General features: G+C 38.4%; 1 protein-coding gene across 1 annotated transcript in view; it reads left to right on the top strand.

Moving 5' to 3' along the window:
- The window catches only part of LOC139727040 (adipolin-like), a 67,423-nt gene extending 55,030 nt beyond the window's left edge, over window positions 1-12,393 (top strand). The window contains exons 5-8 of the mRNA XM_071638022.1: window positions 3,694-3,858; window positions 4,885-5,087; window positions 11,671-11,749; window positions 12,295-12,393. Of these exons, the coding sequence (XP_071494123.1) occupies window positions 3,694-3,858; window positions 4,885-5,087; window positions 11,671-11,749; window positions 12,295-12,393 (546 nt within the window). The remainder of the gene's footprint in view (window positions 1-3,693; window positions 3,859-4,884; window positions 5,088-11,670; window positions 11,750-12,294) is intronic.
- Window positions 12,394-12,604: the final 211 nt, after the last annotated feature.

Raw genomic sequence — 12,604 nt, 5'->3', positions numbered from 1 at the left:
ATAAGAAAATTTGGGCTTCATTTGACCATAACTTCAAAATTGTACCTTTATATGTAGTGACCAATATTATAATTTAATAGTTATTATTTTGTACTTTATGACAGAGACCTTAATTCAAAATCTTCAAAAATGGACTTATCGGTTTTTGCAAACAAACTCTTCATATGTATATATATGTATATATATGGATATACAGTTACATAGATATAGATCACCATTCATCGCTAAGATGTCCATCGAATATCGAGCTAGGAAGTTCATCAAAAATCTCGAAGACGGGAAAAGGTCATACGTTGGCAATTACGTCTGTCACATAGGCGGCGGTATTTGGCTCTTGATTGTTTTTATCACAAAATGACGTGTTTCGCTTCCCTGCAATTGAATTAAAGCGTTCATGCTCACCTGATCTGCTTGATCATTCGCTGAACTAAAAGTACACTGTGGCCTGTGGGTAGTATAACGTCAAGTATATGACCTGACGTGAATTTTGTGTCAGCAAAATGTTAGAAGCAATCAATTTTCGATTCAAACCCTTTCTGTCAAATCACCAACCTGTTCCTGAAGAATAGCTAGATTCACAGACCAAAATTGGCACTCAATATACACAGGGGATAAAATGCTGTCAAAATCGTGCTAGAAAGCTGGATCAGGCGTGATCAGTCAATGTCCCGAAAGGCTCAAAGAATTCCCTCTTTTTACTATCAAATCAGAGCTAGTCAATCGCATAGATATCAAAAGAAGGAAAGCAAAAAGACAAAATGACTAACGCCCGACCTTGAAGAAAATCCTGATCGATTGATGAGGGGAACAAAACGGAAGCTGGGAGACATTCTAACTATCGTATACCCCGTCGGATTGCCATGTTTGAGCATTACACGTTCCATTTTGACTTCCGCATGAAAGATATGAATAAAATTCTTGTTGGGGCTGAGACGACATCCACACCAAAATTTTAAATGAATCCCCCTCACCGTGTATATACAGTGGTCATTATTGTTTGACCAAATATTCAATAATTTCATATCATTTTAATTCTAATGAAAAGTAATAATTTGGCAAAAACAACGGTATAGCAAATGCCGGAGGTCATGACGGATTATTTCAAAACAGTGAACTTTATTATAGACATTATTCTGCTTCAGGAGTTCCCTGTTAGTAAAGACCACCTGTTTACGGAACCACTATCCCCCCCCCCCTCCCCCTTGGCAACTTTTAATTCAATTCAGTTCCAATCAATTAGATACAATTCAATACAATACAATTCAATTCGATACAATTCAATACAATACAATACAATACAATACATTACAATACAATACAATACAATTCAATTCAACTCAATAATGTATTCTTTCCATCAATAAAAGGAAATACATTTCATTTCATTTCATTTCATTTATTAGGTTTCCACACAAATCATAAAGTGTTGTGTTTACAACATCCATCAATGACAATGTAATGTGACACAAAATAAGTTCAGTATATACAAAGAGCATTTACATAGCACAAAATCAATTGAAATTATTCTCAAGGGTATAAATATTCATGACGGATAAATCAATTGTGTGTGGTGGGAACACTCTGCACGCACGCAAGACTAAAAGCACCTGGACAAGCGTGCGTGCACTTGTACGTCATACAAAATATTACCAATATCAACTCAACTTTTAAACATTTTGGAAGGAGAAGTCATTTAATATAATACAAGATATGTGTAAGAGTGGTGTTATAGCGAGAAAAAAAAAGAACAATGCACGATTTGTCAACGTAAAGATTAATCAAATAAATATGGCGATGGAAATTAGTGTTCCACTAAAAAGTAAGTCTTGCAGGACCAAGGACGTGAATAGTTTGTCCTTGCCCTTTTTAAGGACAAGGTCAAGTACAGAGAGAGAGAGAGAGAGAGAGAGAGAGAGAGAGAGAGGAGACACTGAAATAAAGCATAAAGTACATTGAAATACAAAAGATAAAGTACATTGAAATAGAAAAGATAAAGTACATTGTAATTGAAAAGATAAAGTACATTGTAATAGAAAAGATGAAGTACATTGGAATAGAAAAGATAAAGTACATTGAAACAGAAAAGATAAAGTACATTGAAGTAGAAGAGATAAAGTACATTGAAACAGAAAAGATAAAGTACATTGAAATAGAAAAGATAAAGTACATTGAAATAGAAAAGATAAGGTACATTGAAATAGAAAAGGTAAAGTACATTGAAATAGAAAAGATAAAGTACATTGGAATAAAAAATATAAAGTTTACAAATAATGAAATGATCAATATCTGAATGTCATGTGGCAACCTTTGGCCGTCACAACTATCATCATCTTAAAGGATTATAGCATGACTTTCGAATGATTCTTCGAAAATTGCTGGGGTGATTAAAGTCTCAAGCATGTGAAGAGGGGCAATTAGAGAGAAAGAGAGGGAGACAGAGAGAGTTAGGGAGACAAAGGGATACAGAGAAAAAGAAAAGTTAAAGTTCGAACAAAAAGTAAATCACAAATTTTGCCATGTAACTTCTTCCGCCATTATATCATCATCTTAAAGGATTTATAGCATGACTTTAAGAATTATTCTTTGAAAATTGCTGGGGACATTTCAATCTCAAGCATTTCATGAGGTGGTATTAGTTGTGTGTGTGTGTGTGTGTTTGAGAGAGAGAGAGAGAGAGAGAGAGAAGGCAATGAAGCAGAAAAGTTTAAGTTCACATATAAAGTAAATCATTTTTCTTTACATCTTGTGCCATCCTCCGCCGTGACATCGTCTTAAAGGATCATAACACGACTTCAAAATGATTCTTTGAATCTTGCGGTGGGGATTAAAACTGAAACGTATTGTCGGGGGCTAGTTTAAAGATGGGGAGAGAAAGGGGACAGACAAATAGGAAAACTCGCATAAGTTCACATATATAAACAAAATAAAAATAGAAAATAAATTTCATCATGTGACAACCTTTCGCCATTACATCATGATCTTAAAGGATCATGACATGATTTCAAAATAATTCTTAGAAAATTTGCTGAAGAGATTAAAAGCTCAAAAAAGGGGAAGGTTCAGTGGTCGAGCATAAAAACAAATCCTAAGTCATCTCGGGTTGTCTTGGATTTGGATCGTATCCAACATAACGAAAGGACACTAACCCCGAACTGACAGTTTCTGATTAGATCGAGTTGTTTTTATGACTTTCCAATCAAGTGGGATACAAGTAGCAAATTCATGCCTTTCGCCTCATTGAAAAACGTTTGATGAATAAATACAATGTATATGAATAAATAGATATGTGTATGTGATTAATAAGAACTTGGAAAACAATGGCGTAGCAGATGCCGAAGATCACGACTAATTATTTCAAAACAGAGATTACAGATATGTTTACTTATGTTACAATTTACATTATATATATATATATATATACATACATTTGAGCACATTTCATTTTTCAATTTTTTAAAATACTTTTCTGTTCTCAATCGGGTAATTTTCGTGTTTTTATTTTCTTAATTATTATGTCGTTGTGTGTATTATATTTATGATCTTTATGTTCATTAGTTTTCGTAATTTTTATCAACCTATCTATTAGATTGAGAGATACTTCAAATTATTCAGGGGCACAATGACTTCTTAAACCAACTTTAACGACTGTGAAAGGCTTAATCAAGTTTGTCATCTCTCTCTGTCTGTACACAGTGTCCAAGTTGTTTGGTAAACATCACGCGCGGAACCGACCTACATGTTCCCGCTGTGGAGGAGTTAACGCTGCTCCCAACGCTGCCTGTCGCGTTCCACTGTAAGCTCAGCAAAGATATCAAAATCCCCGGGAAAAGTTTAATAGAAATCGACAATTTCAGAACGGTAAGCTCAAGCAGTATCCGTTATTTACCCACTCTGAGTTTTGTTCTTGTTTTTCATGTTGTTAATTTTGCTCTCTCTATAACGCCCTTTCTGCATGTGCTGTAATCTGTGCAAACGATCAAAGCGGAAGTATAAAAGGCGCCCTCGAAGAAGCGATTACGCGTTCGGGTAAACGCTTCTGACAGCGTTACAAGATTCCATAGTATGCCACTTCCGAGCACCCATCGCCATCAGAATTTTGCTCACGTAACTCATGCAAGTTGCAGTCTTTCCAAAATTGCAATCAAGCCGTGCAAGACCTTTAATGTACATTGAGCGTTCTCGAAACGAAATCGTTAAATCTGTGAATATGTATTGATTGTCAGTCATATCTACAGTCATATCAATCGAAAGTGTCTTAGCGCCCTATACTATCTAATTATCAAATGAGACTCAGTGTTTCTGTTCTTAAAGTAACTGCTCGCAAATGCCTTTGAATTAAACGATTTACAAGAAACGACGACACGACGTGATGTTCGTTATTCGAAGGTTCGTTCAGCCAAAAATGAGAGTAAGGTTCGAATTCCGAAGATTCGTTTATCTGACAATGAAGAAAAAAAATGCGTACGAGCGAACCTTTGTTCTACATTTTAGAATTACGACCTTCCGGGTAGAGAATCCTATCATGTCAAATTTAAAGATCCTTCGAAATACCGAATCTTATTTTATTTTCGGATTAACGAACCTTCGGGATAACAAACCTTCTGATTAACAAATCTTACTTTAGTTTCGGATAAGCGAACTTTCGGAATTACGAACTTTCTGATCAACAAACCTTTTTGTTTACATTGTCAGATCAACGAACCTCCGGAACTACGAACTTTATTTTCATTTACGGATTAACGGGACCTTTTGATTGACGAAGCTTATTTCATTTATGGGACTATGATAGCTAAACTTGGGGGGGGGAATCTTCTGATTACCGAATCTTATCTCATTTTCGGATTAGCAAATCTTTGGAATAACGAACTCTAACCTTTCTTTCAGCCTTTGGATACAGGGTCCTTTGAAAGGGGGCGTGGTCTGGACGTTCGATCCGGCCGATTCACGGCGCCGCGCACGGCTATCTACCAGCTAGCGGCCAACCTGCATGTAGCACAGCGACTGTCCGAAGTGAAGGAACGCACGATAAAGCCACGGGACAACGTTCGGGTGCTTATCTGCATCAACTCCATGTGTCAGAGACACACGTGAGTACAACCAGGGAGGTGGGGTACAACAGTATGGTCAATTAGTTCCATTGTCACTACTACTCCTAGAAATACTGCTACTACGACTACCACCATCACCACTGCAAAACCGCCACCACTACTATCACCACTATACTATCTACCACTATAACTACTACCACTATACTACTAATTCTACTACCACCACCACTACTACTACTACTACTACTGCTACTACTACATAGGCACCTCCTACCAGGTAGACTACTACTATACGACGACGACGACGGCCGCTACTACCGTTATTATCGTTATCATTATCATTGTCGTCATTACTGTCATCATTATAATCAGCGTCACCATCAACATTATTTTCACTATCTCCTTACGACGGCTTAATGAGGCGAGTTAACAGTTAAAGTCTTGAACTCGAGGCGTTTAATACCCATGTGCAAGTGATGTTATCATATCAAAAAGAGAGTCCGTGAATCCGAGCAGTGGGAACCTCTACGAAGTATTATACCCAAGGAGTTACATACTAGCCCTAACTTAAACTGAATTCCTGACTTTACAGTATTTTTCTTGAATATATCGAGAAACAAATTGACACTTTTTGCTGCGGGAAAATACTTCTTTTCTCCTGAAATCAAATACTCACGCAGTTCGTAATGCTTTTTCTTCGAGAGAACACAACAAAACATTGTTTTGAAAATTGTACGCACGTGTTTGTTTCAAAGTTCATAACCTTTCTCGACAATGTAAGGTTACATCGCTTTACGAAAAAAAAGAAGAAGAAGAAGAAAGAAACAAAAATCGTGCTCGTGTTTTCCATATCTGCTGCGTTCCCATGGTCTCCCGTAGCTAAGGACAGCTAGTTTGCCACCCATGAATGAAAGCCATTTTGGCGCGCGAAACAAAGGGACGTGTTAAATATTACTCTCCGTATATGACAGCCCATTGTCCAGTACGTGTGAAGAACTCCTCCTCCGCTATACGCAGCCCTGCAATGCCCGAACAATTCAATTTTACTCTAATCATAACACAAACTCTTTAGGACTTCTTTGAAACTGCATACAAATAGAAACAGGCGAAATATTTTCAGAAATTCCGATGTTTGGCATATCTCCCCCGCATGCTCTTTTTTGTTTCCTTTTTTTTTTGCGGTTACACAACTTGTCACATTTCCACCTGAACTGATTCCAACAACCAACTATAAAAGCATGCTTTTATGAAAGGAATTTTGTAAAGACACGGGTTTACGACTTTAAGTTAGATGTCACGAACTGTCCACATTCATGCTATTAACGAGTACCCTTGTAGAGACTATAATTCCGCGAAATTCACAAGTAAGTTTTTCATAAATACACTTGAGCTACAACGAGCAATTTTGGGAACTATTAGATCAAAGACGAAATGTGGGCCGGCTCAGGAAATTTCACAAAACAATGGCGGGTCGCCTTGTAATTCCGGTGCAGTCTCTTTTACGCCCTGTTGCAAGAAACCTCAGACACACCTTTATACAGCAAGCAGTTATATACCTATACCAGCAAATATGAATTGCTCTAAATTCTCATCAATTCCAGAATACCAGAATATAACCAACTGCCTAACTCAATGACATCAATCCAGGACAAAGCTTCAGATATCTTCAAAACAGCGGCTCATGATCATTTCATTAAGCAAAGCAATCAAAATCAGTGTTTTACTCCTATGCGAACATCATCTCATGAGCACTATTAAACACACCTGCGCGGTTGGTTCCTTGCGGAACGTTGGGCAGTACTCCGAAAGAAGAATTCGTCACAGACCGGACCGTATATAAAACAAATACTGCCTTTTTAGAGATGTGATGTTGACATAACCGTGGGAGTTCTATTTTCCACAAGAGATTATAATTTTCTGAAGCGTAAAGCACTGAGCGTTTCTTTGTATTTCTTATTATTTGTTTGTTGGAAGTGAAATAAATCAACTTGAACTTGAACTTGAACGAGGGAGAGTACTGTCTCAAGGGGAAAATAATATACATCCTAAGGGATCGTCACATGTTATCCCACGGTAGACGAAGCAATATTTTTCTTATATCATAATGGTCTACATGAATATGCATCATTTTATTCTAGCCCCGTCGGCTGCCAGTCAAATTCTGAAATTATATTACTTGATGTGACGTCACTACTCGAGTTATAACATTTTCAATTCTTGCAGCATTAGTCACGTGATTGCATAATCACCAATCGCCGACCAGTATTCATGTAGACCATTAATATCATATTATGTTAATTGCCCGCTCATTTGCCCCCCTCGTTCTCCGTTATATTTGGAACACTTTATGATATGTAGACAACGGGCGTGATATTGCCCGGCCATTATTTCCCTCACTGGGGAGAATATGACACTCATTAGAACAGCAATGAAGTCAGTCAAAGATAGAATGTCACATATTACATTATGCAAGGCTCAACATAATACAGCGATGGCCCGCTGGCCCATGTGCACTATACTTTTAAATAATGTTTATACGACGACAGACTCGTACAGAGACAGTGCAAAAACAGGTCGTCTAGCATAAAAATTATAATAATTGCGATGATAGGCTGAACGTGCTTTCACATCGAGAGACAAATAGTCCAGCCCAACTGCAATAAATATCAATAAATATCAATAAATATCAATACTGCCCTCGACAAGATGTAAGTGATATTTGCCTGATATAAAAAGCATAAAGGGATGATACTTTTGATCTGTTTTTCCGGAACTCGGCAGCAACTGAAATGTTCGGTCTTGAATGAGTACTTGTAATGATAGACGAGTGTTTATTTGTCCATTTTCTCTTCGCGGCGTTTCGTTCTGGCATGGCACTGACGTCACTCGTAAATTTTGCTCCAAAGTGCACCCCAAATTGTATCATTTTTGGGCCCTAAACGTGCCAGTTTAGGAGAAGAATCAAAGACTTCAATGTAGCATGGACTGTAACATTATAACATGTTTTTCAAAGAATAAGCAGTTCATGTATGTTCTTCTGTCTTAGCTCTTGAACTCTCACACAGTTTTCTGAAGAAAAGAAAACATTTATCTTTTTTTTGTGTGAATTCCTACGGACAGAAAAAGTTTGGTTAATGACCACCCACAGTTTTTCAGACACAAGACAAATTCCACAACTCTTACATGTCTTACATGAAAGCTGAAAATATAAATATGATGATAGACGAGTGACACAGGAAAAAAATCATACCGCTACCGAAATAAAAGTTTTGCATCGTGTGCGTTTCGAGCTGTTCCATCACTTTCGTTGTGCTGCTTATGATAATCGGTCACACTTTGGATGATGGATTTTGGCTTCGATACATGGCAAGATCTCAATTCTTGTCATAGACCACTAGGAATTTCACTTCCAAATAAAGAGTTTGCTTTGGGAACGGTTGTACTGACGTCGATTTTACTGAAATCATTTTTATTCGTCAATTTTTGTGTCTATATATTAATTGAATGCATACCCTGTACAAAATACAAATATGGAAATTTATCAGTAACAACAATTTACGCCCCATCGTTACTTTCTGAATCATTCTCTCAATATCCAGCATTCTGTGTAAGGTTTTGTTGTTTCAGCCATTTGTTTTTTTAACGTGAATTTATCATGTGCTTTTGATTAATTCATCGAGGTTTCCGTGATTGCGTTGGTTAGTTTAGCTATTCGTCTGTTTGTTATGCGCATCCAGCCACTGTCCTTTTCTGCCCAAAGATTATTCGAAAAGAAAGTAGGGCCTACGAATGCTTACTCCATTCTATCAATAATAGATTTTGATTTCGACGGGTTGGTTTTTATAGCAGTATATATGTCGTGACAACAACCATCGACACATTCAGTATAAATTTTGCTCAATTCAAACTCCCTTTCACTATGAGCCCGGCCCCCCTCCCCCACCTTTCAACTTCTCCACAACACGACGTGTTCTAAAGAGACTACCGTCTTCTCACTAATATCAAATAGAAACAAGGTTGTTTCCAAACAACTTCTTTGCTTTTCTAGTCAAGACGGTAAGGCTCCTCATTCTCCTGTTCTTGCAGATCACCTTACCAAAATTTCACGCTAGATTTGGCCCGACTCAAAACAAGAAGCACCAAAAATCTGCCAGTATAGAATCTGTCAACTGAAGCTTCCTTACCTTGATAGATCAGAGGGAGGGAGAGAGGGGGAGGATAAGAATTAGGAGGCGAATAAAAGGAGCAGACTCATGATAAATGTGGCTTAACCACAAGTCAGAGAGCAAATCGAAATAATGCATTCTAGGACTTTATTTTTTTGGTACCATTAGCTGTAGCCTAACGGGGGAAATAATGACCTAGGGTATACAAAAGGGACTTGTCTATTTCAAGACTTCGTCTATTTTTCCTCTCTCTTTTGTCTATTTATCTGTGTCTCTGCCTGTCTGTCTGTCTGTCTCTCTCTCTCTCTCTCTCTCTCTCTCTCTCTGTCTCTCTCTCTCTTTAGCTTTCAAAAGAAAGGAGTTTTTTTTACTACTTTACTCTATTTCCATCGAAGAAATCCAAATCACGAAAAGAAATAATTTCCATCCCCTAGTTGTTGGTTTTTTTTTAAGAAGAAAGGGTGCTCAGTCGGTGTTTTCATAAAAGCAAGGACGCTAACCCATTATTACGTGATAATACGCGTGCATGTCGTCATTTTCATCCTACACAGTGTCAATAATATAAGTAAAAACGGAATGAACATCGTTCGGCGAGAGTTGATATAAATTAAAGAAATGAAGCTACTCCACATACATTTAATTGCAAAACAGAAAGACATCTGCAGTAGACCCTATGGATTTGTGCTTTTAAAAATCAACACACACACACACACACACACACACACACACACACACACAGACACCCAAGCACGCAATGTAAAACAGACACTAATGTACACTAGTGTAATATATTCGAAGTGACTGTTCAGGCATACAGTCATTAAAGTTAAGAGAGTGCTGCGTTATTCGTAACAAAGCACTAGTATCTCTCCCATTCCAGAAACCACAAGGTAATGTAATGTTCAATGCGCATTCGTCCTTTGATCGTTTTGATCTTCATTGACTATTGACGTCATCCTAGCTCGACGAAGAACTTCGATAACTGATTTTGAACAAAGCGTCGGCCTTTCGTCTCTCGCTTTGTTTTGGGCCGTCTTTTTTTAGTCCTTCTTTTGTCTGTCAACCGCTTTTTAGTTCGGAAAGCGATCATGTACTATTTTTTCGAGCATGTTAGCATGGAGATAAATTGCACTTTGTAATACGATGCCCATCTCACGTTAAATAAAATGAAAATGCCGCTGGAACCACAAAGCAGGGCCGCACAAAAGTGTTCCCGGTTGAGATGTTACGGGAACAGTCACCGCAGGGATATACGTTTATAGCGGGTTCGTACTGACCTCACTGATATGGCTGCTTTTATAGTGTGTATAAAATGTCCAATCGCATCAGTCTTCGCGATTTACCTGGCCCTTATCATACCGTTTCCACCTTTGAAACACCTTCTCTAAAATCGCCTTGGATTCCCAGATAAGGGGATTATCACTTTCTAAAGCCATCGTTCCTCCTTCAGTAGGATTCATTATGCGCTTTGCTGGCGTCTTTGTGCATGAAAGGATTCCGGCTAGGAAGCATCCGTACAATTAGACACCCATCTGCCATTTAAAGAGAGAAGGATCGCCCCCTCTCAAAATGTCCAGCTTTAACAACACTTCATTCCTCTCTTGTCAAACATCATTAGATTTGTGCTATTTTCGCGGGAATTTGTGGGGATTCCGAGAACTGCGTGTTTACCTTTCACCGCCCGAATTCAAAATAGAGATCATCTTAAAAAATACGTGGTGGTAGAACTGAATGGTCTTATTCAGTAGTTAGATTTGTTGCTGTGACAACATGAATTTTGTCTTGCTGCTGACGTCACTCTTAACATGAAGTGTTTATGCGTAATTATACGTATTCAAGGTACCCGCCCTCCTCTATCCTGGACAGTGCAATTTAGTTTTCAACTATACATCAAGTTTTGATGCTACACTGAAATACCGTCATTTTCCCAGGATTTTTAAGTCCGAATACCATGCATGATACAATTAGTTGTAATGTCTTTGCGTCATACATTTATTGCAGGGCAGAACTTACTCTCTGCGTCCTGGACTGCTATTAAACCCATATCACTTTTCTCCGTGCTGAAAGGGCATAGATACGGATGGAGACTATCAGACTTAAAGCATGTGCTGCTTGGATGAATGCAATGATAACTTTTGCGTTTTGTAGGCCTATGTATAAGTCATTTTCCCTGTATATTCTTCTTCCTTTTGGGGGGGCAATAATGCTTCTTAAATTAACTGGAACATCGCCACTGAAATGCTGATGCCTTACAGGACAATTCAGCCTTGAACCACTTTATTTTTACATCAAAAGAAATTGCTGTATTCAAATCTCATGTGTCAAGAGCATTGTCATTTGTAATCCATGTCATGTTTGATACAGGAAATCAATTGTACAAACAATCAATCGAGAAAGAAGCAAGTCTTGAACTGAGAATACGCTCCTCAATACTTTTTTTTTTCCGGTCAATTTAGGTCACTCGAGTTCGTTTCGGGAATGGAGAGCAACAGCCGAGTCTTCACCGTAGCGTTGTCCGGGCTCCTCAGATTAGAGGTAAGAGAAATGCGCAGATGGTATCAGTGGGTGTCATAGCAATGAGCCTATTGTTATATCGGCAGCTATTTTACACGTTATCCCAGGGAATAGAATCTTTTCTCTGAAGAATAACAATGGTAAATATATTCTAAAACAAATGAATAAGTAAGAAAAAGTTTTAGATATCGCCTTAACTCTAATGCAATGTCGATATTTAGCGGTATCTGTTTTATTCTTTATTTAATCTGCTTTGAATGTCAATTGACATGGAAATCGCCATACCTCGTACACTCTGTCTAAAGTCTCTGGCACAGAATGGGTTATAAAACAACGTACAAAATTCATTGATATAAGGTTTGTTCAATAAACAGTCAGACAATGAGTTTCCTATTACAATTATCTCAATTTCAACTGTCGACATTGCAGTAAGGGGTCACGACAGTCACAGTCAAAAATTTCCTTTAAAAGATTCGGAGATGTCGAAGGAAATGAGAGATGATGATTCCCGACATTACACATTCATCGCTGATAATCCTACACCAAACTCTTAACGATACTTACAGGAGGGGCAGTACGCCTCGGTCTACGTGGACAACAGCTCGGGGCGTCGAGTCGAAGCACAGGTCGGGTCGGATTTCAGCGGCGTGCTGATGGGAGTCTAGCTCCGGCCCACATCTCCCCGGCGTGGTGGATGCGCTCCCTCTGCGTTTCCATGGTAACATCATCAACACGAAGAGTGCCATCTGCATGGACATCGTAATTTTCAGCGACAACGATATTAGGGTGTATAACGAGCTGGCGCGCCTAGTCCCGTGGCACGCTTCCCGTGAGGCTTCGTGCCAATGTAGTTCATTGACCCTTGACCCTTCCGGA

The sequence above is a fragment of the Diadema antillarum genome, unplaced genomic scaffold (genome assembly GCF_040938485.1).
Source record: "Diadema antillarum isolate AM-2024a unplaced genomic scaffold, OU_Dant_1.0 seq00000112_RagTag, whole genome shotgun sequence".
In the NCBI taxonomy this organism is placed as follows: domain Eukaryota; kingdom Metazoa; phylum Echinodermata; class Echinoidea; order Diadematoida; family Diadematidae; genus Diadema; species Diadema antillarum.
This window is presented reverse-complemented; position numbering and strand designations above follow the sequence as displayed.